Genomic DNA, 25,079 nt, shown 5'->3' with positions numbered 1-25,079 from the left:
CTCCTCCTTCCTTCCTTTCTTCAACTGTTTTCTTTTCACTTCCTTTCTTACAAATATTTGATATATAAAGTTCGAGCTGCTTTTCTTTCTCTCTCTCGGTGTTTTTATTGTGTATTTCTTGAGCGGGAGGAAAGAAAATGAATAATTATTGGCATGTGAGGAGCAGACAGGAAAGACAAGGAAAAGAAAAGGAATGAAAGAGGAGAAAATGAAGGAGCAGAAGACCAGAAGAGGAGAAGAAGAGGAGACGAGGAGGACAGGAAGTCTAAGAGAGGAGAGGAGGGATAAACAGAAGAGAGTAAAAGGAGGACAAGAGGAGGAGAAAGAGGGAGAAAAGCAGAATGGTAGAAGAGTAAAGGAGGATTACAGGACAGGAATATAATAATAAGGATGAAATCCATTTATCAAATCTCTTATTTTAGCAGGTTTACCTTTCAACAAACTCCACCAGCTTTGCTTTATAGATATTAAAGAGAACTGAATTAAATTAAATATAATAAAGGCTAAAATAACTACAACTCCCAAGATGTTTTATGGCAAAAACACAGAAGTTTTTAGAGGCAACGTACAAACATTAACAACCTGAAAATAAGATGAGCAGCACGATATATAAAAAAGTTAATTAAATATATCAGACACTGCAAATACTAAAGGTCCCGATTCACAGATGTGAACTGGCTGAAATGGCTCATGGGTAATGTAGTATTTAGACCCATCCGCCTAATGACAGTAAAAATAAAAAAATCTGCTTTCTGAGAATTTAAATTAAAATAATTCAAACTGGAGGCCGAAACATAAACTTCACTAACACTTCACAACTCTGTAGAAGAGCAGAGGAAGAAACCATAGAAGAAGAGGAGTAGACGAGAGAGTATAGAGCATGGATGTATAAAGAGGACTGGATACAGGAAGAGCGCCAGGCGCCATACTATAGCGGCCAAACCGTGTAATTACAACGTCAAGTGATGCACACTGGCCCAAAAAGACTTTTACCAGAGACTTACATTGTGAAAGAGACGTCTGTAAATCAGTGGATACATTTTTCTGAGCGTCACAACCTCTGTGAAATGACTCGTCTCACTATCAGAATTAAACCCGTTCGGTCCGATCACATTTCAAAAGCCTCGAAGAGCCACATGATTGAATTGTTTTATCCCCATTCGAGTTAGCCGGAGGGCTAAACCGGAAGTAGCCGCCTCTGTCAGTGAAAGTCACTAGTGCGCTCGCTCTATGGGCCGCACAATGTGGAGGATCCGGGTACTTTCATACCAGGAAGTCGTATCCAGTTCTCTTTATACATCCATGGTATAGAGGAGGAATCCAGAGGAGTAAAAGGAGGTGGTCGAGGGGGCGACACTGCAAATACTGAAGATCCTGATTCACAACTATGAACTGGCTGAAATGGCTTATGGGTAATGTAGTATTTAGACCAATCCGCCTAATGACAGTAAAAAAAACCTGATCTCTGAGAATGTAAATTAAAATAATTCAAACTGGAGAACGTGGTATCAGCACTTCACAGAGCAGAGGAAGAAACCATAGAAGAAGAGGAGTAGATGAGAGAGTATAGAGGAAGAATCCAGAGGAGTTTGGCTGTGGAGAGCGAGGAGACGTACCGACCACTCCGGGTGCAGCAGGACGTCGGTGAGCTCCAGCACCAGCGTGTAGGGAGGCTGGTAGTACGGCTCCTTCAGAGGGTCGGGCAGCAGCTTCGGGCTCGTCGGCTCGATGATCATCTGACACCAACGAAATCGTCAAAGAGTATTAGAAACCTTTTTCTTCACCCTCAACCTAAAATAACCTTTATTATAGATAGAAACTTAAGCAAGAAGAAGAAAAGGACATCTCATTTCTCTGAAAAACATATACATATTTCCTCTTTTCCTGTGAGCGAAACGTGGATGCAGTTATGGGAACTGAGATGCCTTCAAAACTAAAAATACATCAAACATATTTCACACGTTCCAGAGATGAGGAAGTCAGCGAGTCTGAGAAAACTGGCTTCAAAAAAGAAAAACAACAACCAGCCCACACATCTCTCTCATATATATATATTTAGGAGTGAATATTCTGATCTAACAGACAGTAGAAATGATTTCCTGTCAACAGGAGACTGAATATATAACCGCTGTGAAGAGTGAAGAGCTCGTATCAAGATAAACCTTCATTAAGGACACCAGAGCTGCTGTTTATTCATGTCTGACGACTTCAGGGACGGAGCTGGAAGACAAAAAACCCCCCGAAACTATCATCTGAACCCTGCAAACAACACGTTCCTGCAGCGGTGAGTTCACTTTAATTTAATTCAGTGTCATCACTATTAATTCTGGTAAATCAGCCTTAAAAAAAAAAAAAAAAAAAAAACGAGAAACCGCGAAAAAGGAAAGTCAAACAATTTCTCGCTCCTGAGGAGGAAGTAACTGATTGTCTGTAATAAAACAAACGGTTTACTGTTAATAATATCAGATAGTAATAACGGTAATAGTGTGATAACAGGGTAAAAGTGAAATTAAATGAACACCACAGCCAGGATATTTTAACTAACACTGAGATTATTTATCCAAAACTATTTTAAAAGAGAAATCATTTTAAACACTTGATGGTCTAAAAGCTTTTTTTTCTAAGAGCTTTCATCCCTCCATATTCATTCAAGAGTGTCTTAAATCAACATTAAGGAGCCTGAATGAACATTTATCTTGTTGTAATCATTCCTCCTGTTCATACTGACCATTAGAAGATCCCTTCATAATGACCTTACAATGCAAAAAATGTATTTAAAAAGTTTATCTGAAGCTAATATGAAGCTTCAGCGTCCAAATGAGTCAAATCAAGTAGATATCTTTCAACGTTACAGTCTTTTTGTTACTATACTTCCACCTGCAGCTCAACAGGGAAACACTGTCCGAGGAAACACAAAGAGGGCATTTGATGCTAAAAAGACTGTAAATGTGTCAGATATCCACTTGATATGACTAACTCAGACTGATGAAGCTGAATAGAAGCTTCACAGAGACTTTTAAATGCATTGAAAGCACATTTGAAGGATCTTTTAACATCCGGTATGAACAGGAGGAATGAATACAGCGAGGAAAAACCCTCTTTCACTGTTACCATGGACACCTGACTGTTGTTTTAACACACAGCTAAGTTTTCTTTGCCCACAACAGTCAAATTTAAAGTCTAAAATTATCGGTATGAGCCTTTAAAATCGCATCATTTACAACTTTTAAATTATAAAATGTAAAGGTCCCCAAATACTGAAGATAAAGTTTGTTAAATTATGATAGGATGACATATGAATGCATCACTCACCTGTCTGTAGTCCTGGAAGTATTTAAAGGTTCTTCTCAGATGTTGGATTACAGGCGGGTCTGAAATAGAAAAAAAACTTCAGTAAATGTCTAATAAAATATAGACGATTCAGTTTAATGTGACGTAGAAACATTGTGTTCAAACTGAAGCACAGAAAGTTAAAAACACAGAAGTTGAAAATAATATTTCTGCATTTTCAGGTTTCAATCGTTTGATAGAAGAGAAATGAAGAGAAGACTTGTTGATTATTAACAACTATAAAGACGTTTAAACTAAGAAATGTCACTGATAAAGTAACATCCCCTTTAATAGAGATGAAGCACAGCTGTACTAACAGCTGATAACATCTGTCTGGAGCTGAAATCATGTGACTGACAGCAGATATTTCACAGCTGACTACCCGTCAGTCTTTCCTTCTCATGATTAAAGTTCTCGTTTTCTGTCTCCAGCGTGGAAAACGTTTCCTCAGTTTCTTGTTTTAATAATGACATTTGATATTTTTTAATTAAAAATTATAATACTAAAATTAAATTAAATTATTATTGGATACTAAATGATTGTTTTAACAGAAAAAGTTCCCCTTTATTGCACAAAAATCAACGTATCTCAGTCGCTGAGTGGATCTTTTTCTTGTTTTAATTTTGAGAAATAAAAAGAATGTTTTGTGTTATAACAAGATGAGAGAAAATAACATGAAAAATATATATTTATAAAATGAAAAGGATCTTGTTAAAATGACTTCAGACACAGAAACTAAACTGTTTACATTTTAGCAGCTCTTTAAAGTAACCAGCAAGCATCATTAAACCCATTATTACCCCCCTCATTAAATATTATTACTTCTAGCCCTGAAACTGACTTTATTCTCATCATCAATCCCCGTTTTATCTATTTTTTATTAACTGATTAATGGTTTAGACTTGAGAAAAGTCAAAAACATGACAAATCCCCCCAATAAGCTGCTTATTTAGACAACAATGAAGAAATGTTTTATATTTGTTATGTTATAAAACAAAGAAGCAGCAGTGATATATATGAAATAACTGATTCATAAGTTTTTAAAAAATGACTCCATTGATCAGCTTCTAATTAAACCCACTTGTTAAAGAAAAGTTTTCTGGATAATTGAACTTTTCCAAACATCCAAATCAGTCAATCAGTTATTCTAATGGAAGAGCAGTCAATCAATATCCATGTTTTATCAATCTGTCTGCTTTTGTTTGTTAGTTTAAGAGCTGCAACTAACGACTATTTTCATTAGATTAGTCTGTCGATTATTTTCTCTACTAATTGATTAGATGTTTGGTCCATAAAATGTCGAGAAATGATGAAAAAACGCAGATCAATGTTTGTAAAAGTCCAACATGACGTCTTCAGATGTCTTGTTTTGTTCACAACTCAACAAGATATTCAGTTTACTGTCAAAGAAACTAAAGAAACCAGAAAATATTCATATTTAAGAAGCTGGAATCAGAGAATTTGGACATTTCTTCTTAAAGAAATTACTCAAAACAATTAATTATCAAAATAGTTGGCGATAAATATCATTATTAATCAATTATGCAGAGGTTAGTTTTCCCAGTGAACATGTGGAAAACTGTTATGTGTAGATTATTTTATGACAGATTACGTCACACTTAAAACCAAGACGCAGCTCCACCAATCGTTTACCTGAACAGGAAATGCTAGATGAGATCTGATTGGTCAGGACGCTGACATGTGGTTGAACAGAGTTATGATCACCTGCAGCCTCCGAACTGATCAATGAGGCGGCGACACAAGCTGCTGCTGCCGATGGCAACGCTGATAAGCCAGCTAGCTAGCTAGCTGCTAATAAAACCTCCAGCTGTCAACCTGCTAATGACTAATAATAATAAAGACTTTGTTTCCCATGGGGCCGTGGGCTCATTACTGCAAATACGACCACAATAGCGAGATACACACACACACACGCGTGCCTCTCTCTATCCTTCCATCTCTGCCTAAACACACACGCTGAAGCTAGCACGCTCTGGTCCCAGGGGACTCAATCCCCCAGAGTTCATAGCAGCGTGCTGAAGCAGGAAGCAGAAGCCATCTGCCACAGTCCTGCTGTGATGACGCGCTGAGTGGGCGCATACGCTTCCACGCGTGTGTTTGTGTGTGTGTACAGAGATCACTAGATAATGTAGAGTGTGAACAGTCCTGTCCAACATTTTAAAACAAACTAACGTGAAATATAAAATGAATTTTAGAGCATCGACTCCAGATAAAGTTAATGAAAAGACACAAGATGATGTGATGAAAATGCAACCCCTCAAATTAAAAATATGAGTAAGAAAACTCAGCTGTGTGACTCCACTTAATGAAGAATTTTAACAAGGTAACTGAACTTTTTTATTTTTCTCTGTCCTAAAACATGTCTGGAGGATGTTTACTGCTAATTTTTTCTGTCTCGTCACACAGTCGGATGCGTCGTCGTCATGTACAGACACGCCGGGATTCGATTCATAAATAAGCAGAAGCTGTTTTTGAGTGACGTGAAGTGAAATGAGGTGAAAACATACACTTTGTTTAACACACACACACACACACACACACACACACACACACACACACACACTGGTGCAGGCAGCGTGGGAGTGTAAGCGTGGCTGTGAAGTAACCTCTCCCCTGGGATCCCGACCAAACACACCCCATAATGAAAAATTAAGTGTGTGTGTGTGGTATGCAGTATGATGTCATCCTAGTCAGTATGTGTGGATGCCCTCTGTGATGTGTGTGTGGCAGATTAAGGCTTTTATCATGTTAATTGACGGGGGCGAACGATGCGGGAGAGGAGGAGGAGGAGGAGGAGGAGGAGGTGGGGGTAGGTGGGGTGGGTGTGGGTGTGTTTGGAGGGGGGGGTGGGAGGAGGTGGAGGAGTGGAAGCGATGAACAGAGGATTACAGGGAAAGGATGGAGAGGAGGAGGAGGAGGAGGACTATTTGTCACCCTGTCAGCTTCCTCTAACGAGAGGAGGAAGTCTCCTTCACTAATGAATCTCAGGTCCAGGATCTGAACTTCTATAAGTGTTGTAGAGCAGAAATCATCAGCTGATCAATAAATTAGTTGACTGAGAGAAGATTCTGGCAATCGATTAATCATTTCAATCATTTTTTAAGCTGTAATCTGGTTCCTGCCTCTAAAATATGATGATTTGCTGTTTTTTCCTCTGTTTTATATCATCTGTAGACAAAAAAAACTGAATTTTGGGCTGAAGACACAGCCTTGGGATTGAGCATTTTATAGACTACATAATCAATTAATCAAGAAAACAATCAGCAGATTAATTGATAATGAAAATAATCATTATCCCTAAAACACTGAACATCATTCTAACTGTTGTTAGAGCTACTTAGAGCTGAAAACAGTCGATTAATCAATCAGACAACCAGCAGAATGATCTAGAGCTGCAACAATTAGTCGATTAATCAGTTAGTTTCCAACTATTAAATTGATCAACTATTTTGATAATCAGTTAATCATTTGGAGTCATTTTTACAGCAAAAATAGTTTCTGAAATGTGAATATTTTCTGGTTTCTTTAGTCCTTTATGACAGTAAACTGAATATTTCTGAGTTGTGGACAAAACAAGACATTTGAAGACGTCGTCTTGGACTTCAGGAAACACTGATCCACATTTTTCATCCTTTACTGACATTTTACGGCCTAAACAATTAATCGAGAAAATAATCGACAATGAAAATAATCGTTGCAGCTTTAGGATGATCAGAGTTTATCTTTTAAGTCATTTATTTAGCAAAAATGCCAAAAATTCACCGGTTTCTGTTTCTTAAACGTGAATTTTTCCTGTTTTTCTTCATCTTTGAGGTTTGGATCGTTTGTCTGGCAAAACAAACAACTTGAAGACATCAAACGTGGAATCTATAAAAATGTGACGGACACTTTTCACCATTTTTTTTTTAAACAGAGTTTTTAACCCTTTCATACATAGCGGTCACTACAGTGGACAGCTATTCAAAAGCCGTTTTCTTAGATATGCATGTGGTTTAATGGTATAGTTGCACATCAGCCAACACAGTGGACTCTAGTGTGTCATCCCATGTTTCAAAAAAACAAAACAATGAAGTTCAAATATTTTTTTCATGCCTAAAGGGGAATAAAAACACATAACACAGTCATGCATGAAAGGGTTAAAATGGAGAAACTTCTTAATGGTGGAAACGTTCTTGTTGAATACTTCTTTGACCTTTTATCTCACATTAATGTTTAACTTCCATCTTGACGTTGATGAAAACAATAATGAAACAGCTCAGTTAACTTCAACCTTTATGATTTTTATAGCTTTACATCAGCTGAGGGATTAAAGATGGAAAAATGCTTGAACTCTTACCCAGTTAGAAATATTTCAGACTAAGGTTGTGCCGACTAGTGATTGGATAATATATTGACGACTGATTTTAACAAACTTACTATGAGAACTAAAATGTGTTATACATGTAGCTTCTTTACGTGATGTGTGATGGAGAGGAGTATGAAGTTAGCAGTATATGTGTGAACATAGCAGTGCAGTGTGTGTAGATCAACTAAAATTTAAAGAGGTCCAGTTAGAGAAGCAAAGGTCCAGAAGATCATGATGTCTTTCACTATTTAGTGTGATATATATTTAAGTAGCCTAGTAGTTGTATCAACATCTGCATGTAATCAATACCTGACTGTCAAATCAAATGAATTCAGTACAATTCAAAAACTTTTTGTTTAATGTAATAATAATAATAATAATAATAATAATAATAATCTCATCTACTAAATAAAATAGGGCTGCATTTGAAAATAAGAGAAAATAAATAAAATGTTCAATTAAGTGCTTAACTTCAGAAAAATAAAATAAAGGGAGGAAAAGCTTGAATTTCCCCCTTTTCTGTTTCACATCTCCACTTTCTCCGTCTCACTCGTCTTTTCTCTCTTCACCGTCTACTGTAAAGACTACAAAAGCTGCGCCAGTTAAAATAGAAGCCCCCCGTCAGGTTTTAAATCATAACCTTCTGTCTTGGCGGTAGGTCCGGGTCCATATGGGACAGCTTCTGGGTCTGGACCGGAGTCCTCCAGTTAGTGACCTCTGGTCCAGGCTATTTGACAGTGAATAAATGCTACCAAACGGGATTTTGTTTTCTTTGACTGCATTAGCTGTGAGCGGCGATGTCTTCTGTGGGGACACCCCTGACGCCCGGCGCCCACGTACACTCGCCAACGCAAATATGTCGGCAACTGCCAGGTCTTGGCCTGACGAGCGAGGGTGTCATTGGAGATAAAACCGAGGTTGTTTGTCAAACTGTATCTCAATGACTGAATCTTGGCTGCAGCAGAACAGCAGATAAACTATTACAGGAAGTTTGGAAATGCCCTAATTATCTCCAAGAGAGTCTCGAAAAGGTCTTGAACAAAGTTAAGTACAAAGTTTTGTTTGTTTGCAGTCTCACACAGTGATGTTTTGACAATTCTGGAGCTGTTTGCAGAAGTTTAACTTTGTTTTTTGGAACAAATTGCATCACCTCAAGTGTTTGTTTGGATGTAAAATAACTGAGATTCCTGTTTGTCATGTGTTGCTGCCTGGAGTGTTTCCTCCTGGTGACATTCTGGTGTGTGTGTGAGGAGGAGGAGGAGAAGCCTCCACCACCGCCACCTCCTCCTCCTCCTCCTCCTCCTCCTTCTCCTTCTCTTTCTTCTCCTCTCTTGTTTTTCTCCTTTCATCTACTCTCCCTCTCTAACGGTCTTTCTTTCATAGTCAATGTCGGCTCTTTGTGCGAGAGGCCTCGCTCCGTCGAGCTGTCAGATCAGGGCTGTTTGTGTTTTTCTCGATCCGGCCTTGGGTGGGGTGGGGGGCCCAGATAACCCCCACCCCCGGTCTGCTGGATTAGCTATTAGCAGCTTCTGTTTGCAGTGGTTTACCACCAACTATCACTGGTTTACTTTGATATTGAGGAAAACTTCTGCAAGTTCTGCAGCCTCTGTTTTCTTTGGATTTATGGCGGTTTATTGGCGACGTTTAGCAGGTTTAATGTTTACCATGTTCAGTGTTGCCCTTAGGTTGACTGCTTTAGAGCTCGAGACAGAGACTCATCATTTCTCCGTTCTCTGTTAAAGAGCGGCTGAGATTGACACTAAAAATGAGAATTGCTGGTCCACCTTTAAAGTCAGTCCACCTTAAGTGAGCCTGACCAAGTTAAGCTAACGCATTGTTGCTAACTGAATGAATATAGGGGAAACACTGATGTTTATCGTCTTGATTAGCGTCTTAGCATGCTAACATTAGCTTGATAGCACTGAAAGTGTAGCTAAAGCTAACAAAAATGTAATGTATTTGGTTATAAAATAAAGTATTGAACAAATTGATAAAGCTGACCTGATGATGGCACTAGATTAAAAGTCCTCTGAGGACCATGAATCTCAAGATCTAATGGTAACAGTTATATTTTATATTCCAATAGTTACATTTATATTTCAGTCTGCTAGTTGTGTGGCTAAAGCTACATTTTATCTCTAAACAACTCCTGCAATGTGTTTTATATTGAAGGAGGATAAACAATCTACTCACATTTGTATTTTCTCTCATGTGTGACCAGTTGTTGGGAAATATTTGCTTTTTAAAGCAGAGATACACATAGGACAGAGTGGAGATAAACAGAAGGAGCAGGAGAAGAAAACAAGTTCAGGAGGAAGAAAGAAAGAATGAAGGAGGGAGGGGTGGACCAAAATAATGGAGAGAAAAGATGAAAGAAGTGGTGGGATAAACGGTCGGAAAGAGGGAAGCAAATAAGGAGAGAGGGAGGGGTACAAGAAGATAAAAGAAAAGGGATAAAAGTAAGGAATGTGGGATAAGATGACGGATAAGAGGAGGAGAGAAGGATGAGGTAAGAAAAAAAAAAGAGGGAAATCAGGGAAAAACATGAGGGATGAAATCAGAGGAAAGAGGGATGAAGAGGGAGGTGTGGCGAGATGGATGGCGGCGGGGGCCTCCTCCGTCCCAAACAAAAGCTGTGGTCAGGCCCGGCATCTGCTGCACAACACCTCCTCCTCCTCCGTCAATCGTTTGTTTTCTCTCTGGGTGACAAACGGCAGCGTGGCCCAGCCTCTTTAATGCTCGGACCTGTGTGTGTGTGTGTGCGTGTGTGTGTGTGTGACAGGCCTCAGGGGATAAACAGGACGAAAAGCGTGTGTGTTCATATTAGAGCAGCAGTGCTGAAAAGGTTTCATGTCCTCTGTATGGCTCCGTGACGTGTTTGAAATCACATATTAATGACATATTATGCTTTTTGTGATGTTCTGTTATTTATATCCTCTTTATGATGTTAAAAAGTTGCTAAAATTGAGCTGCACGCAGGGATAAAAAAAAAGCCCCCTGCAAGTCAAAACCCAGGGATTCAACTGCTCTAAACGCTTCGTTTGCAAAGTTACCTCTACTTCCTCTTTGTGATGACGTCAGACTGTTCGCACACGCCCACAAACTGCCGTTGTGTCTCATATTTCAGATCCGATTCAGCTACTTTATCTGCTAGTTCAGGTGTGTGTGTGTGAGTGTATTTATTAACAATTTCATGTGGAGGAGAGTCCCGTAATCCCAACAGTTTGACTGTCAGGCTCAAGTGTCATCAGAGACGTCATGAAATCCGAGGGGACTACTTTGTGTGTCACATTTTCTGGTTGCTATGGTTTCCGATGCTCCTCTGCATCATGCACACGAACGCAGCCACTTTCTACACAAAATTCACGGTTCGGTACGATTTCAGCAGAAAAAAAAAAGTCCACAACTATTAGAGAACCAGTTTAGTTGCTGCATGGGAAAATGAAAACTAATCTTCTGTTTCCTGCTGACAGATGTCTTATGATGTCTTATGGCTCAGAACCGGATCATAAAACGTGCGCCCGACCACGACGGACATCAAATGTGTTTGCAGTCGACCGTCACAGAGAGGGGAGGGAGAAGAGGAGACGAGCTATCGCTTAAATACGCAGATAACGGTGCATATTTTAATAATGCGGGGTAACTTGGCTAAGTCTGCAAGCATGCATCCATGTGCATGCTACCTCCATGCTACGGCTAAGTGCTGCACTGCCAAAACATCAAAGCGTTAGAAGAATAAATTATATAACTATTTTGATTTTGACAGTGATTGTTTGAGTCAGGGAAGCAAACCGAAGCCAGGAAAGTCACGTACCGAAGCGAACATCCTGCACGGGACGCACACACGAACCATTACACCCCGCATGGCACGCAAACACAGTCTATAGCCAAACATGTCCCACAAGACCCATTAATGCATCCTCCATCCCTCTGCTCACCTTCTGCTGCACCCAGAGGAGGAGGAGGAGGAGGAGGGGCAGAAATACTGGAGGAAGGCAGGATCAGAGAGGAAAAGGAGGGTGGAGATACTGGAGGACAGATCAGAGATTATCCATCCATGCTCCTTGAGGGATCACGACCTTTTCCCCTGGACCCTAAACTCATCAGGGATGATTTGGTCCCTAAGGTCCCTAAAAAAGGTCCTTGAGGTCATGATTGACCCTCATTATTCTGAAGAGGGCTGATGGGTAATGCTCCTGGGACATTTAGATCTGAGCTATGTATAAATCAGCAGCCAGTGACTCAATAACATTTATCACCTTTCAGTAAAATCAATAGGTGATGATGTAATAATCTCATGGTGATGTGATGACCATGTGAGGTCTTTATCCGCCCGCCGCTGGTTCAGACAAGCTAAAATCAAACAGACTAAACAACAAACCAAATAGCTTTTGTTGAAAACTAAGGGTGTTCAGTCTACATCTGGCCTTGGTTCGATACGCTCCGTGACCCGGGACGCAACGGATCACAAAACTCACGGCTCAGATCGTATCACAGTTTACAGTCACGGATCGGATCATTTTTCAGATCGAGCGGAACAAAAGAAAAGGAAGACAAATATAACTCTGCTTTCCATTTATTCTGTGAAACACTTAAAAGCAAAGAACTTCTGCCTGTGGCCTTAAATCAAGACAACTTTCAAGATGTCCGATGTTTAAATAAAACCTTAAAATATATAAAATACTCAATACTCAGTTGTTAAATTTAAGTGCAATATGAGGCCTGATACCTTCCTCCTTTAAACGTGGTAGTGAATGAAACGACAGCCTGTGTCCACATCATCAAAACTAACTTATAAACATGAACACACGTCTTGTCCTGCAGCTTGTTGAAGGAGCCACCAAACAAACATTCACCGCTAACAGTTAGCAGCTAAGTAGCTAAACAGCATGTAAACATACCTGCAGACGTCACTTTGGACCTGTTAGATGCTGGTTTGATCGTTACTCTTCAAAAATCCCTGTTAGTGACGCTGTCTGCTTATGACTTGTAGCTACAGCAGTTTGATTTGTCTCGAATGAGACATTAAATTTTGCAGTTAATCCTCAGTTCACATGCATGTCGAACTGTGAGGGGCGATCCGTCCAGATCACAGATCAACTAGTGTCTGTTACACCACTATACATGGTCCAAACAATTACTGTTAAAATAGTTGATGAAAGTAATTTTTGAAAAGATCAGGAACCCTGAACCGTAGTGATCTAATCAGCTGAGTCGCTCACTTGATGTAGTTTTGTTAGAGGACGTCTCATATTCAGTGTTAGAGATTTAAATTTCTTTCACAAATGAAAACATAAAGTGTGTTTGATAATGATCAGGAAGTCCTGGAAGATGGAGATCTAGACCAGACCAGGAAGGCAGTAAGCCATGTTACTTTGCCTAAAATATCCATACAGTGTGTGTGTGTGTGTGTGTGTGTGTGTGTGTGTGTGTCTATGTGTGTGTGTGTGTGTGTGTGTTTGATGGACAGCTGTGAGGTTTACTTCTGGTCGATCAGTCGCGACAGAATTCTCCTCTTAAATGAATTCTAATCGCCTGCTGATACCAATAATCTACTCGTCAATACCCGAGTGTCCCGGAGGCCCAGTGCTGCCTGCACCCACATCCCTCCTTCTGTTCAGAAATCCATCCACCCACCTACCTACCTACCCATCCATCAATCAATCCATCCTCTATCCATCCATCCCTCCATCCATCTATCCCTCCATCTGTCCGTCCACCCGTCCATCCACCCATCTATCCACCCGTGCATCCATCCATCCAACCGTCCGTCCATCTATCTATCTATCTATCCACACATCCATCTATCCACCCATCTATCCATCCCTCCATTCGTCCACCCGTCCATCCACCCACCCATCCATCCCTCCATCTATCCACCCATCCACCCACCCATCTGTCCATCTATCTATCCACACATCCATCTATCCACTCATCTATCTATCCATCCCTCCATCCGTCCATCCATCCATCCCTCCATCTATCCACCCATCCGTCCATCTATCTATCCACACATCCATCTATCCACTCATCTATCTATCCATCCCTCCATCCGTCCATCCATCCATCCCTCCATCTATCCACCCATCCGTCCATCTATCTATCCACACATCCATCTATCCACCCCTCCATCCATCCATCCCTCCATCTATCCACCCATCCGTCCATCCATCTATCCACACAACCATCTATCCACCCATCTATCCATCCATCCCTCCATCCATCTATCCCTCCATCTGTCCGTCCACCCGTCCATCCACCCATCTATCCACCCGTGCATCCATCCATCCAACCGTCCGTCCATCTATCTATCTATCTATCCACCCATCTATCCATCCCTCCATCCGTCCATCCACCCACCCATCCATCCCTCCATCCACCCACCCATCCATCCCTCCATCTATCCACCCATCCACTCACCCATCCCTCCATCCGTCCATCCACCCACCCATCCATCCATCTATCCACCCATGCATCCATCCATCTGTCCATCCATCCATCCATCCATCCATCCTCTCCTGTCTGTTCAGTCCAGACTTCATTCACTTTTTCATCAATTTCAGTTGAACATCTACCTAAAAACATGAGAGGACCTCAGCTTGCTGCTGGCTTTAAAGAACACATTATGTTCAGGATTTGTGGACCTCAGAGATCCAGAAACCAGGACAGAGACGGAGACAGATCAGACAGATCAGAGCAGAAGATGAAAAGACACGAAGACACGAAGAGACAGTAATAAAACTACAGACACAGAAGGACGAAGAGACGGAGGTTTGTAGTCAGATGAGGACAAAGTGGACCTCGGGGAGCGTTTTATGACGGATGGAGGGATGGACCGAGGAAGAGGAGGGCAGGAGACACAGACTGCACCTCTGGGAGAGAGACTTATTGATGAAGTGATTATTAGTATCAGCAGGCGATCAGAACTCGTTTAGAGAGGAAGTCTGATGGCGGCAGATGGATCTCAAAGTAGTAAAACATGTCATCAATATCCATTTTCCGCCACCGTTTACAGAACATTATCATAAGTGCAGATGCTCACATTGTTATTGGTGAGGACAGCCCTTTGAGAGTTTTAGTCATATTCAGTCAACTTAAAAGTATTATCTCACTGACTCATGATCTTCCGTTGTACGCATGTGGTTAACTAGTCACATCTGATTGGATACGTTTTTGTTTATGTCTGTTCAAGATTTACAGGAAACGATAAGAAGCATTTTGAAAAAACTCATTTGACATATATTTGGCACGTAAGAGGTGACTGAACAATAAACCCAGAGACACGGAATTTAATCTGTGAAAATGTTTTGTTTTTAATGCTTCTTATTTTAGGTCAACATTTATTCAACCAGAACTTTTGATTATCTCAAGTCTCATCTCAGGAAAAGAAAACCACAAACATTTTTGTTAAGTGTAGTTCAACTCACATAGTTCAACTCACATAGTTCAACTTGTCAGAATTCATCCAGATGATTTTACACTAAAATAATTGAAAACTGGTCTTTCTGTCAACAACAGGAAATGAAGATTTATCCACAGTTGTTTGATAAAATAGATTTCGTTTTCTCTGTCATGGGAACACAAGTCTGTCGATAAATTTTTTTTTTTGCTTTTTGCTTATCTGGATTGTTGGGAATTTTTTATTTTTCTGGGACTTTTGTCATCATTTCCAGTATTTTTAAAAACAGATTTTTCTAATTATTTTATTATTACATTTCCAGGCTGCTGTGACCTTTGACCTCTTCTGTAGGTTGATGGGGGGGACTTCAAGCTTAAAGTCTGGCGCCAAATCTCTCTCTCTCTCTCTCTCTCTGTCTGCATAAATGACCAAAAATGTAAATGCAAGTGCAGACAAGCAGTTTGGGGAGGATGAATGATGGGACAGGGGCATATGGATGGTTGGTACACACACACACACACACACACACACACACACACACACACAGTGAGAGCAGTTGGCAGTGCCACTGAGGCTCTGTGGAGTGATCCATCATTCAAACAAACCCCGACACCGACACGCTCGCATCGCTTCCAGGGTGTCAATAAAAAACACACATGTTCAGTAGAAGAAGAAGGAGGAGGACAACTCATCACACACACACACACACACACCAGTCCTTCAATAAAAACGCATCTGCACTGAAATAAAAGCATCTTTCAGTCTGATATCTGCTGCAGACTGAGACCTCCGTCCACATTAAGACACCTAAACGAGTCATTCTCCTCCTACTGGGCATGTGCAGAGGAGAGACGAGCGAGTCGGCTGTGGAAAACCAGCAAAGAAGAAACGGTTATATTTAGTTTATTGCAGCGGATTCCAACAGTTTGAGCAGAGAAAGGTGGTAGATATAACTACGATTAACTCTAAACAAGCTGTCAGAGGAGATGATAAATACAACAACACTCGCATGAAGTCATCCGCCGCTGTTGATATTGAGTTTCTTCCTCTTCAAATTAAACACCACGACAACAACGCCAAGCTGACCTTTTTACATTTACACACTCTAGGGGACGTCAGTTCCTCATAACCCGATGTGGTTTCTTCAAAAGTCACAAAAAAAATCCAAAAAGGATTCAATTTAAAATGCTGAAACAGTCCAGTTATCAGTTAATCTCTCTATTATTTTTCCCTGAACTTGTTTTGTCCGACCAACAGTACAAATTCAACAAATATATTCAGATTATAACGATGTGAGAGAAAAGAGTCCAAGTAGACGCCTCTAAATATCGTTTTATCCAAAATAAATCCAAATATATTCAGTTTATAATGATGTGAGAGAAAAGAGTCCAAGTAGACGCCTCTAAATATCGTTCTATCCCAAAAAAATCCAAAGATATTCAGTTTAATATTAAATATAACAAAGACAAGCAGTAAATCCTGACATTTCAGATGCATTTTTTCACTATTTTCATTTGAAAAATGGTTAAATCAAAAAAAACAGATGCAGATTATTTATCTATCCATCAACTAATCGTTGCAGCTCGAACCTCATTTAACTGTTAAAGCACCAAGTCAGAAAGACCTAAGATCTATTTTATGCATCTTTTATTGAACCAGTAAAGCCTTACTGAGACCACATCTCTCTTTTCTCCGAGAGTCTCCCGACCATGACGGGCAGCAATATAAACACAGACCAGATGAACGCTGATTAGGTCACAAAATCAGACATAAAACTGCAAATAAGAATTATAAGATCAACCTAAAAGCACTCTAATATAAATTAAACATCCAGATATACTGTGTGTATAATAAAATCACTTTCACACCCACCCACACGAAGAAATGAAATAAAAACTCAGTCTGTGTTTAAAATCACTCAGACCACATAAATCATGAAATTACAGCCAAACTAAACAAACTCAGATCATCAAACTGCTTTTTACAGGAACAGTCTGAATCATTATGTGGATGCACATCATGGATCAGCTTCTACACTGAAATTCTGAGGTACTGAGAAGAAAACAAACACAACTGAACCTTCAGTTTCAGTAACTTTCTCTGTGTTTTGTGATTGGATTGTGATATATATATATATATATATATATATATATATATATATATATATATATATAAACAGTATTGTGCAGATGTTTTAGGCACTTAAGATGTTTAGATTAATCTCCATTATCTGCAGCAGGACAACGAGCCAGAACGTCCAGCTGGAGTCATTAAGATCTATCTTCGTGAACTAGAAGAACTAGGAGTCCTGCAACAGATGTTCTCTGATCTCAACATCATGGAGTCAGTCTGGGATTAACACATAAAGACACAGAAGAAGAAGAACTGTGGCGACAAGCGACCTGCCGACGACTACCTGAAACACTGACGCTGTTTACACCCGGTATTAACATCCGATCACAAGTGGACAGCTCTACATACAGGTGTAAACGCACTCAAGACACATAGAGGACGGATTGAGATCTGATCACTCAGACTACATTCTTTTAGTAGTAATGCATCCTGGACCACATTGAAGAACGCCTACTCAGCTGGCGTCCTCTATTTTCCAGCAGACTAGACACAGGATCCTCCGTCCAAAACTGCTCAACTTGTCTGATTACGGGATAAATAAATTATTTTATTTTTCATGTGAATTTAAAACGTAATCAAACTCCCGTTTTTCTCGTTCTCCTGACCGGTTTCCCGCTTCAAATCAACAGTTAGAATAGAAATTAAACCATTAATTTTTCACTTGTCTGTCTAAAAACATATTTCAGAGGCTAAACGTTGCTGGATAGTTTCCTCTGTCCTGTCAACTTGATAAATACAGTTTTTAGTTTTGCTGCTAAACATAATGAGCTCAGGATTTATCATCAGGACGATGCTGCTTTACTCCAAACATTATGAACCTGGACTGTCTGTGTGTAACAGCTGATCTACTGGATGTGTAGAAGAACACAGAACATTTATTAACATCAGATCCTGACGGCGTGTCGGAGACTTAAATAATCAATGAAGTTATGCTGCTGTGTCTTATGCTTACTTAATGCGCACAGTGTCTCTGAATGGAGACATGCAGCTGCAGGGAGATCGCTGCATCTCTCTCTCTCTCTCTCTGCGGAATATTTATTTATATCCTGAATATTTATCCTGTTATGAAACAAGTTGAACACAGCTTAAACGGAAATGATGTCCGTGTTTAAGTGAGATCCGATCACAAGTGGTCACTCAGGACGCAAGTGGAGGCGGATGTTAGTACCAGGTGTAAACAGGGCCACTGAGGAGAACTGCTGCTGGTTTAAAGACAAAGCTGCTCACAGCAGATATTGATTTCATTCAGGTTTCTGCTGTTTACTCGATAAAAACTATTCATGCTTTTATTTTTTTTAAAGCCTCCTCGATCTCTTCTTTCCAGATACTGTGTATAATAAGTCAGATCTGAATGTGACTGACTGACGTTTGAAGTTATGAATGAATAAACTTCTGCACGCTCACCTCTGTCGAACTCATCTGGAATCTGTGAGAGAGACAGAAAGAAAAGAAACATTATTAAAAATCTGTGCACACACACACACACAGCTAGCTGATAATCAATCAATCAATCAATCAGTGCATCGTGTTGACAGTAAACGTGTCACTGTCATCAGGACCGATCAGTGCCTCTGATGTGACGACTCAGAGTTTATGTTTGTGTTGCAGATCATTAGTTCTGCTGTTGACGGTTAAACAGACGTGTGTGTGTTTCCCTCCCGGACGGAGGATCAATCAGAGGCCGCAGGCCCACATGTGGCCGCCTGAACGAGTGTTAGAGGCCGACGCCAAAGGTGACGATGGATTTCATCCCATAAATCTAGACAGTTATACTTTTGGCAGCATGACAACAAAGAAAGAAATGACGAAAATTACAAATAAACAAAAAAGAAGATCTGCTATTAAATGAATCACCAACTACTTTGATAATCAATTAATCATTTTCTTTAAGAGTGTGTAAAATATGCAAATTCTCTGATTCCTGTTATGTTATCTTGGGCTTCAGGAAACATTTATTTTAACCATTTTATCAACCGAACAACTAATCGACTAAAATCAGCGATGAAAATAATCGTTAGTTGCAGACCTAACAAGAAAAAAGAGAGGGAAGAAGAGAAGAGTGATGATGATGAGAAAGTGATAAAGAATAAAGAGAGAGCAGAGCAAGAGGAGATGAGGGAGAAGCAGAACGAGGAGGAAGAAAAGCATCAGAAAGGGAAGACGGAGAAGAGAAAGCGGAAGGATGGAAAAGGGAAGTTAAGGCGAAGAAGAAGAAGAAGAAGAACAGGAAGGAGAAGTTTGTTGGGAGGAAAAAGGAGGAAGGAGGAGAAAGAGCAGGGTTGGTAAGGTGGTGTATGACTCCACCTGGTGGCCATGAAGCAAACTGCACGTGTGACTCTAGTTAGACTTCATTATAAAACATCATTACCTCTAGAGAGCTTCTTCTACGATGTCAGACTCTTAAGACATTTAACGGCGAGCTACGACAGATGAAACTCATTTCAATTTAACGCATCAATAAATTTGAGGAGGAAAGACGGAGGAGGACAGAACCTCGTCTCATGAAACTTGCCAGAGCGGTGAAGAAAATAAATCATTAACATACGGCGGTGAATTGACGTCGGCTCGGCTGCTGGTTGTCGTGTCATGCGAGTCAAGGTGCAGCCTGGGAGAGCAGGAGGGGAGACGGGTTCCCACACACACACCACCGAACACAGAAACCTGCACTCACAATTTAATACTCGTGTCATATTATATAGCGTCACAAAACCGGTGATACATGTCGATATCTGTCACTGAAGTAGGAAAACATGCTCTTAAAACTGTAAAGTATAACTGTCTGAAATATAAAAAACTACAAACACTATAAATATTTGCTGTAAATGACGAGAAAGTAAAACATTCTGTCATTAATAAACATACAGAGCTCCAATAATCACTTTCATCATTTTAAAAGAAAAAAAAACAAACAAATATTCTGGTTTCAGCTCCTGAAATGTGACGATTTAATGCTTTTCTTTGTCATACGTGACAACAAACTGAATATCTTTGGACTGCTCAGTGATTTTTCACTATTTTCTGTCATTTTGTAGACAAAATTATTCATCAATTAATCGAAAGGTGATGATTGTTAGTTTCAGGCCAAAAAAAAACGATTTAATCATGACCAGTGTATTGATAATGTGATGCATGCAGAGGAAAAGAAAGCTAATATGAAGCATTAAGCGTTAGCTTGTTATCTCCAGTGTTTATGTTTCCCTCTGGAAGATGCTGCAGGTGTTTGTGCACTAAAAAAACCCCATAAAAAAACAGGTTTAAGAGCAACTTTTTTTTACCCATTATAATAAAGGTATAATCTCTTATTTCTACATCTTGCATTGAGCTTCATGAAGCTCTTCACTGTGCAGGAAAACTGTGATTATTATTCATTATTGTCTGACTCTGGTTGTGTAGCTGTTAAAGTGAAGTGAAAATGTGAAATGTCAAAAACATGTTTGAGGTTATTTAGACACAGTTTCTTCATTAAATAACAGTAATGCTTTATTTTACAGGTCCCTTAATTTTATACTAAAATTGCTAAATATCTATAGACTAACATACTATATACTAAAAACCGTTTAATACCTGCTAACTTGCAGGTAATTTAATTAATTAAATTGCAGGTTAATTCTTAGGACAGTTGGTACAAACTATAAGAAAAAACTGAGGACAGTCTTAAGAGACAACATAAAATGCTAATATAGTGTTTGAAACACAAATCTACACACTGAAAACTGAGTATTTTCTCTCAGTTAAAGAGTTAAGAGTCTAATAATAATTTTTGAAAAAATTACCAACTAATGTATGAACCCAAATTTAACAAATCAGCATTTACAAACTAAACCAACTTCACAGTTTTTATTGTTTTTTCATATAATTTGTAGCAAATTGCACCACCTTCCCTGTAAAATGTCAGAAATATTAACTGTTAAATACCCATAAATTACTCCAGGAAATGAGTATCAAATTAAAAGGACCTGTAAAATAAAAGCACTACCTAAATAATCTGTGCACCAGAGGGCACTGACGAGTGTATTTCTACACTGGAAAACGTACATATCTTAGTATCAGTCTGACTATGTGTTAAGTTTTTAGTATTTCCTGTATTTGAATCAACATTTTCACCTTCAGCAATCTCATTTCTTCAGGGAACATAAACAGACGCTTTCTGCGGTTTGTTTTCAGTTTGGTTCTCGTTTCTTTTATGCCTTTAACTGATAAAGTTCAAAGTCAGAGGTGCAAAGTGTGTACAGATGTGTTAGAAAAACACAATGGGCCTCATGCAAAGATATTTTCATATTTTTATCCTAAAAAACTTTACTGTGTTCCAAGTCAGATTCATCAAACTCTCTTTAACTGCCTGAATTTGTCGTTAATCGCTTCCTGTTTACGAGGAGCTTTCATGAGATGTGATTAGTAGCATAAAATGTCCATATAAGGCTCCATGTTCTGCTCTGTTTGTGGGCGAGTTTCATTCACAAAAATGTTCCCAAAGAGTAAAAACACAGCAGAGCTTCCAGACATCCAAACAACAAATTCAGGAGTGTCAGTAGTAGAGACCTAAACAACGACATGTCATCTCTGCAGTCTTGGGTTTAATAATCATGTGAAGATGCCACATGTGTCCACCTGTTCTATACCAGCAGCAGCTCGGTGGCCGACGACGCGCTCCGTCACGCCTCTCTGTCACAAGAGAAAAGAAGAAGTACAAATGTCCGGTTCTGACGTGAATCGTGTCCACGTTAAGGACAGAAAAAAGCTCTGCGACAGGAGGCTGAGATACGATAAGTTCAGCAAACACTGAGCCACACGTGTTTAAACAGCCATTAATCAATTAATCTTTTGATCTATGAAACGTCAGAAGAAGTGAAAAATGCACAAGGTGACATCTTTAAATGTCTTGTTTTGTCTGAAGATATTCAGTTTTATATTAAACATGACAAAGAGAAGCAGCAAATCCTGTCATTGTAGATGCTGCAACATTAATTTCACTATTTTTGCTTTTCAAAAAAAAAAAAAAAGTGAAACAAGTGAAACAAGAAAAGACTTATTCTGCTCATCACTTGCTCTTCATATTAGAGCTAGACACCGACTCACACTGGCTTCCATTCAAAAAGCCTCAACTTCTCCCTAGAAATACTAAATTTAGGGAGAATGTGTCATAATTTTATGTTTTTTCTCATCTTATATAATAGTAAATGGAATATCTTTGGGTTTTGGGATTGTTAATGGGACTAAACAAGACATCTGATGACATCACACCGGCCTCTAGGAAAGTGTGATGGACATTTTTCACAAATATTTAAATTGCTTCACAATAACAGAAAAAGCCAAAATCACAGGATGGCTTCAATAAAAAGTATTCAAAGACGGAGAGCTAAACATTTCTGTTACCATATTAACATGTTAGTCTCAACAATCCTACAAGGTCGACTCCCCAGAGAGGAACGCAAGGATCCTGATGAAGGACATCAGCTCACTGGGACGGCCGCCAGAGGTTGAACAGCTGGCTCACGACAACCTACAGCTGAACACGCCAAACAACCCCCCCCCCCCCCCCCCACCACCACCACCACCACCACCACCACCACCACCACCACACTCAACAGCACCATGTCAGAATCCTTCAGGTTTCTGGGATCTGATGATGGTGAGTCCAACATCCAACACAGTCATCAAAAAAGGCCCAGCAGAGGATCAACTTCCTGCGCCAGCACAAGGAAGGAAATACAATCTGCTGCCTCAGGAGCTGCTGATCCAGTTCTACAACCAACCATCACCGTCTGGTTTGGATCGGCCACCCGACAGAACAGGAACAGACCACGACGGAGAGTCTGGTCTGCAGGACCTGTACACCTCCAGAGTCAGGAGACGAGCAGGGAAATTGCCGCCACCTTCTCCGCTCTGGGAGGCGCTACAGACGTGTTGAACTGTCTGATAATTCTTCCAGATCAATGAGCAGGACAGATTTACAGCAATACTATATTATTTTTGCATCAATGTGATGTGATGTTGATTTGTTAGGTATTTAATTTGCTGGATTAGCCAACACCAGACACTCTTACCAGTTTCTAAATAGACTTTCCTGAAGTTTTGTCATTTAGAGCTGCAACGATTAATGGATTAATCAATCAAAAAATTAATAAGCACTATTTTGATAATCAAATAATTGTTTTTTAAGCAAAAATGACAAAATATTTGATGGTTCCAGGTTCTTAAATATGAGAATGTTCTGCTTTTCTTCGTCTTACAATATAGTTAATTGAATATTCTGGGGTTTTTTTTGACTGTATGTTGGAGAGAATAAGACATTAGTAGATGTGTTCTTGTGCTGGAGGATATTGTGTATGTGTTTATTAATAGATTAATCGATTATGAGGATAACTGTTAGTTGCGGCGCTGATGTGGTGGACTTTCTTACTCACAAACACATCTGGAGCAATTTGGTGTTTAGCATCTTGCTCAAGGACACGTCAACATGTGGACATCATCCCAAATAATATATTAGAGTGTATTATATTACACTTCTAAATGTGTAACATATGTAGGAAGTCATTTTAGGAAGGAAGCACTCAATCGTCAATATAGTTGATAGATTTGAATAAAAGGTGAGAGAAGTGTGTCCTGTCGTTGGGTCCTAACTTCCCGTCCTTTAAACCTCACGGCCTCCTCAAAGAAGTCTGAACGCAATAAGACGTAAAGCTGATGAGAAGTGTGTCCTTTGAAGAATTTCACCTCTGACAGCTGGGACATGTGCCGTCCGAGAGGTGGGGGGGGGGGGGGGTGGAGGTGGAGGAGGAGGAGGAGGAGTGGGGAGGTGGGAGAAGTGTGCCTGGTCTTTGAAGTGGTTCAGTCTGCCTGTTGGCTAGACAGGATACAGCCAGAGAGGTTTATAATGTGTGAGAATGGGAAGGGAAGATCTTTACAATACAGCACGGAGGAGAGGACGAGTCCTGGTTCCCGCATCCTCAGATCACTTCAGAGGAAAACAATAAAAACACTTGAAGTGAACCAGTGGTGGAAAGTAACTCAGTACATTTATACAAGTACTGTACTTAGGTACAATTTAGAGATAGTTGTACTTTACTTGAGTATTTCCATGTGATGCTACTTTCTATATTTCAGAGGGAAATATTGTACTTTCTACTCCACTACATTTATTTGACAGCTTTAGTTACTTTTCAGATGAAGATTTGACACAATGGATAATATAACAAGCTTTTAAAATACAACACATTGTTAAAGATGAAACCAGTGGTTTCCAACCTTTTTTTGGCTTTTGACGTCTTACAAAAAGCAGTGTGTAGTCGGGGTCACATTTCACATGTCTATGAGTTGTTAACAGCTCCACCAAATAGTGATTTTTCCCTCTAAACTTCTCACATGCTTTCATTTCAATAAATGTTCAAATGATCCAATATTTCAGCAAAAATCAAAGATTAGAGAAAAAGTCCAAAAACTGAAAACAGATTTGTGTATCAGAACTTTGTTTTTTCTTCTTTCCTCTCCCATTAATCATCTCACCACCCCTCAGATTTATCTGCTGACCCTTTGGAGGGGCCCGACCCCTAGGTTGGGAACCACTGGACTAAACTAGCTAACTGTATATAAAGTAGTGTAAACTAGCTCCACCTCCAGCAGCTACAACAGTAACATGCTGCTCTAACACTGATGCTTCACTATTAATAATCTAATGATGTCATATATAATAATATATCAGTCAGAGGGACCAAACCACTACTTTTACTGCAATACTTTAACTACATCAAGCTCATAATACTTATGTACTTTTACTGTCCTCAAACGTCTTGTTTCGTCCTACCAGCAGGTATCAGTAAGTTTTTTTGTTTTTGAATAATTTTAAACTAATCG

The 25,079-nt window shown here is 39.7% G+C and overlaps 2 protein-coding genes across 3 annotated transcripts in view; one reads left to right on the top strand and one right to left on the bottom strand.

The window, feature by feature from the left end:
- The window catches only part of timm50 (translocase of inner mitochondrial membrane 50 homolog (S. cerevisiae)), a 51,711-nt gene that overhangs the window by 16,168 nt on the left and 10,464 nt on the right, over positions 1-25,079 (bottom strand). For both annotated transcript variants that reach the window (XM_067595558.1, XM_067595557.1), the window contains exons 4-6: positions 18,633-18,654; positions 3,313-3,371; positions 1,617-1,736 (exon numbers count right to left, since the gene is read on the bottom strand). In XM_067595558.1, the coding sequence (XP_067451659.1) occupies positions 1,617-1,736; positions 3,313-3,371; positions 18,633-18,654 (201 nt within the window). The remainder of the gene's footprint in view (positions 1-1,616; positions 1,737-3,312; positions 3,372-18,632; positions 18,655-25,079) is intronic.
- LOC137186838 (uncharacterized) lies at positions 10,241-14,432 on the top strand. The gene is made up of 2 exons (XM_067595873.1): positions 10,241-10,382; positions 13,318-14,432. The coding sequence occupies exons 1-2, from the start codon at positions 10,241-10,243 to the stop codon at positions 14,430-14,432; spliced, it is 1,257 nt and encodes a 418-aa protein (XP_067451974.1).

This window comes from Thunnus thynnus, chromosome 7 (assembly GCF_963924715.1).
Source record: "Thunnus thynnus chromosome 7, fThuThy2.1, whole genome shotgun sequence".
Taxonomy (NCBI): Eukaryota; Metazoa; Chordata; class Actinopteri; order Scombriformes; family Scombridae; genus Thunnus; species Thunnus thynnus.
The sequence above is the reverse complement of the archived record's forward strand: the minus strand, read 5'-3'. Positions and strand labels throughout refer to the sequence as shown.

Bases quoted from the DNA above. Each gene is read 5' to 3' on its own strand.
- LOC137186838 (XM_067595873.1), top strand. From the start codon at position 10,241: ATGAGGGATGAAATCAGAGGAAAGAGGGATGAAGAGGGAGGTGTGGCG. The intron at 10,383-13,317 runs GTTTGTTTTCTC...CCTTCTGTTCAG, and splicing joins CTCCTCCTCCTCCGTCAATC to AAATCCATCCACCCACCTAC.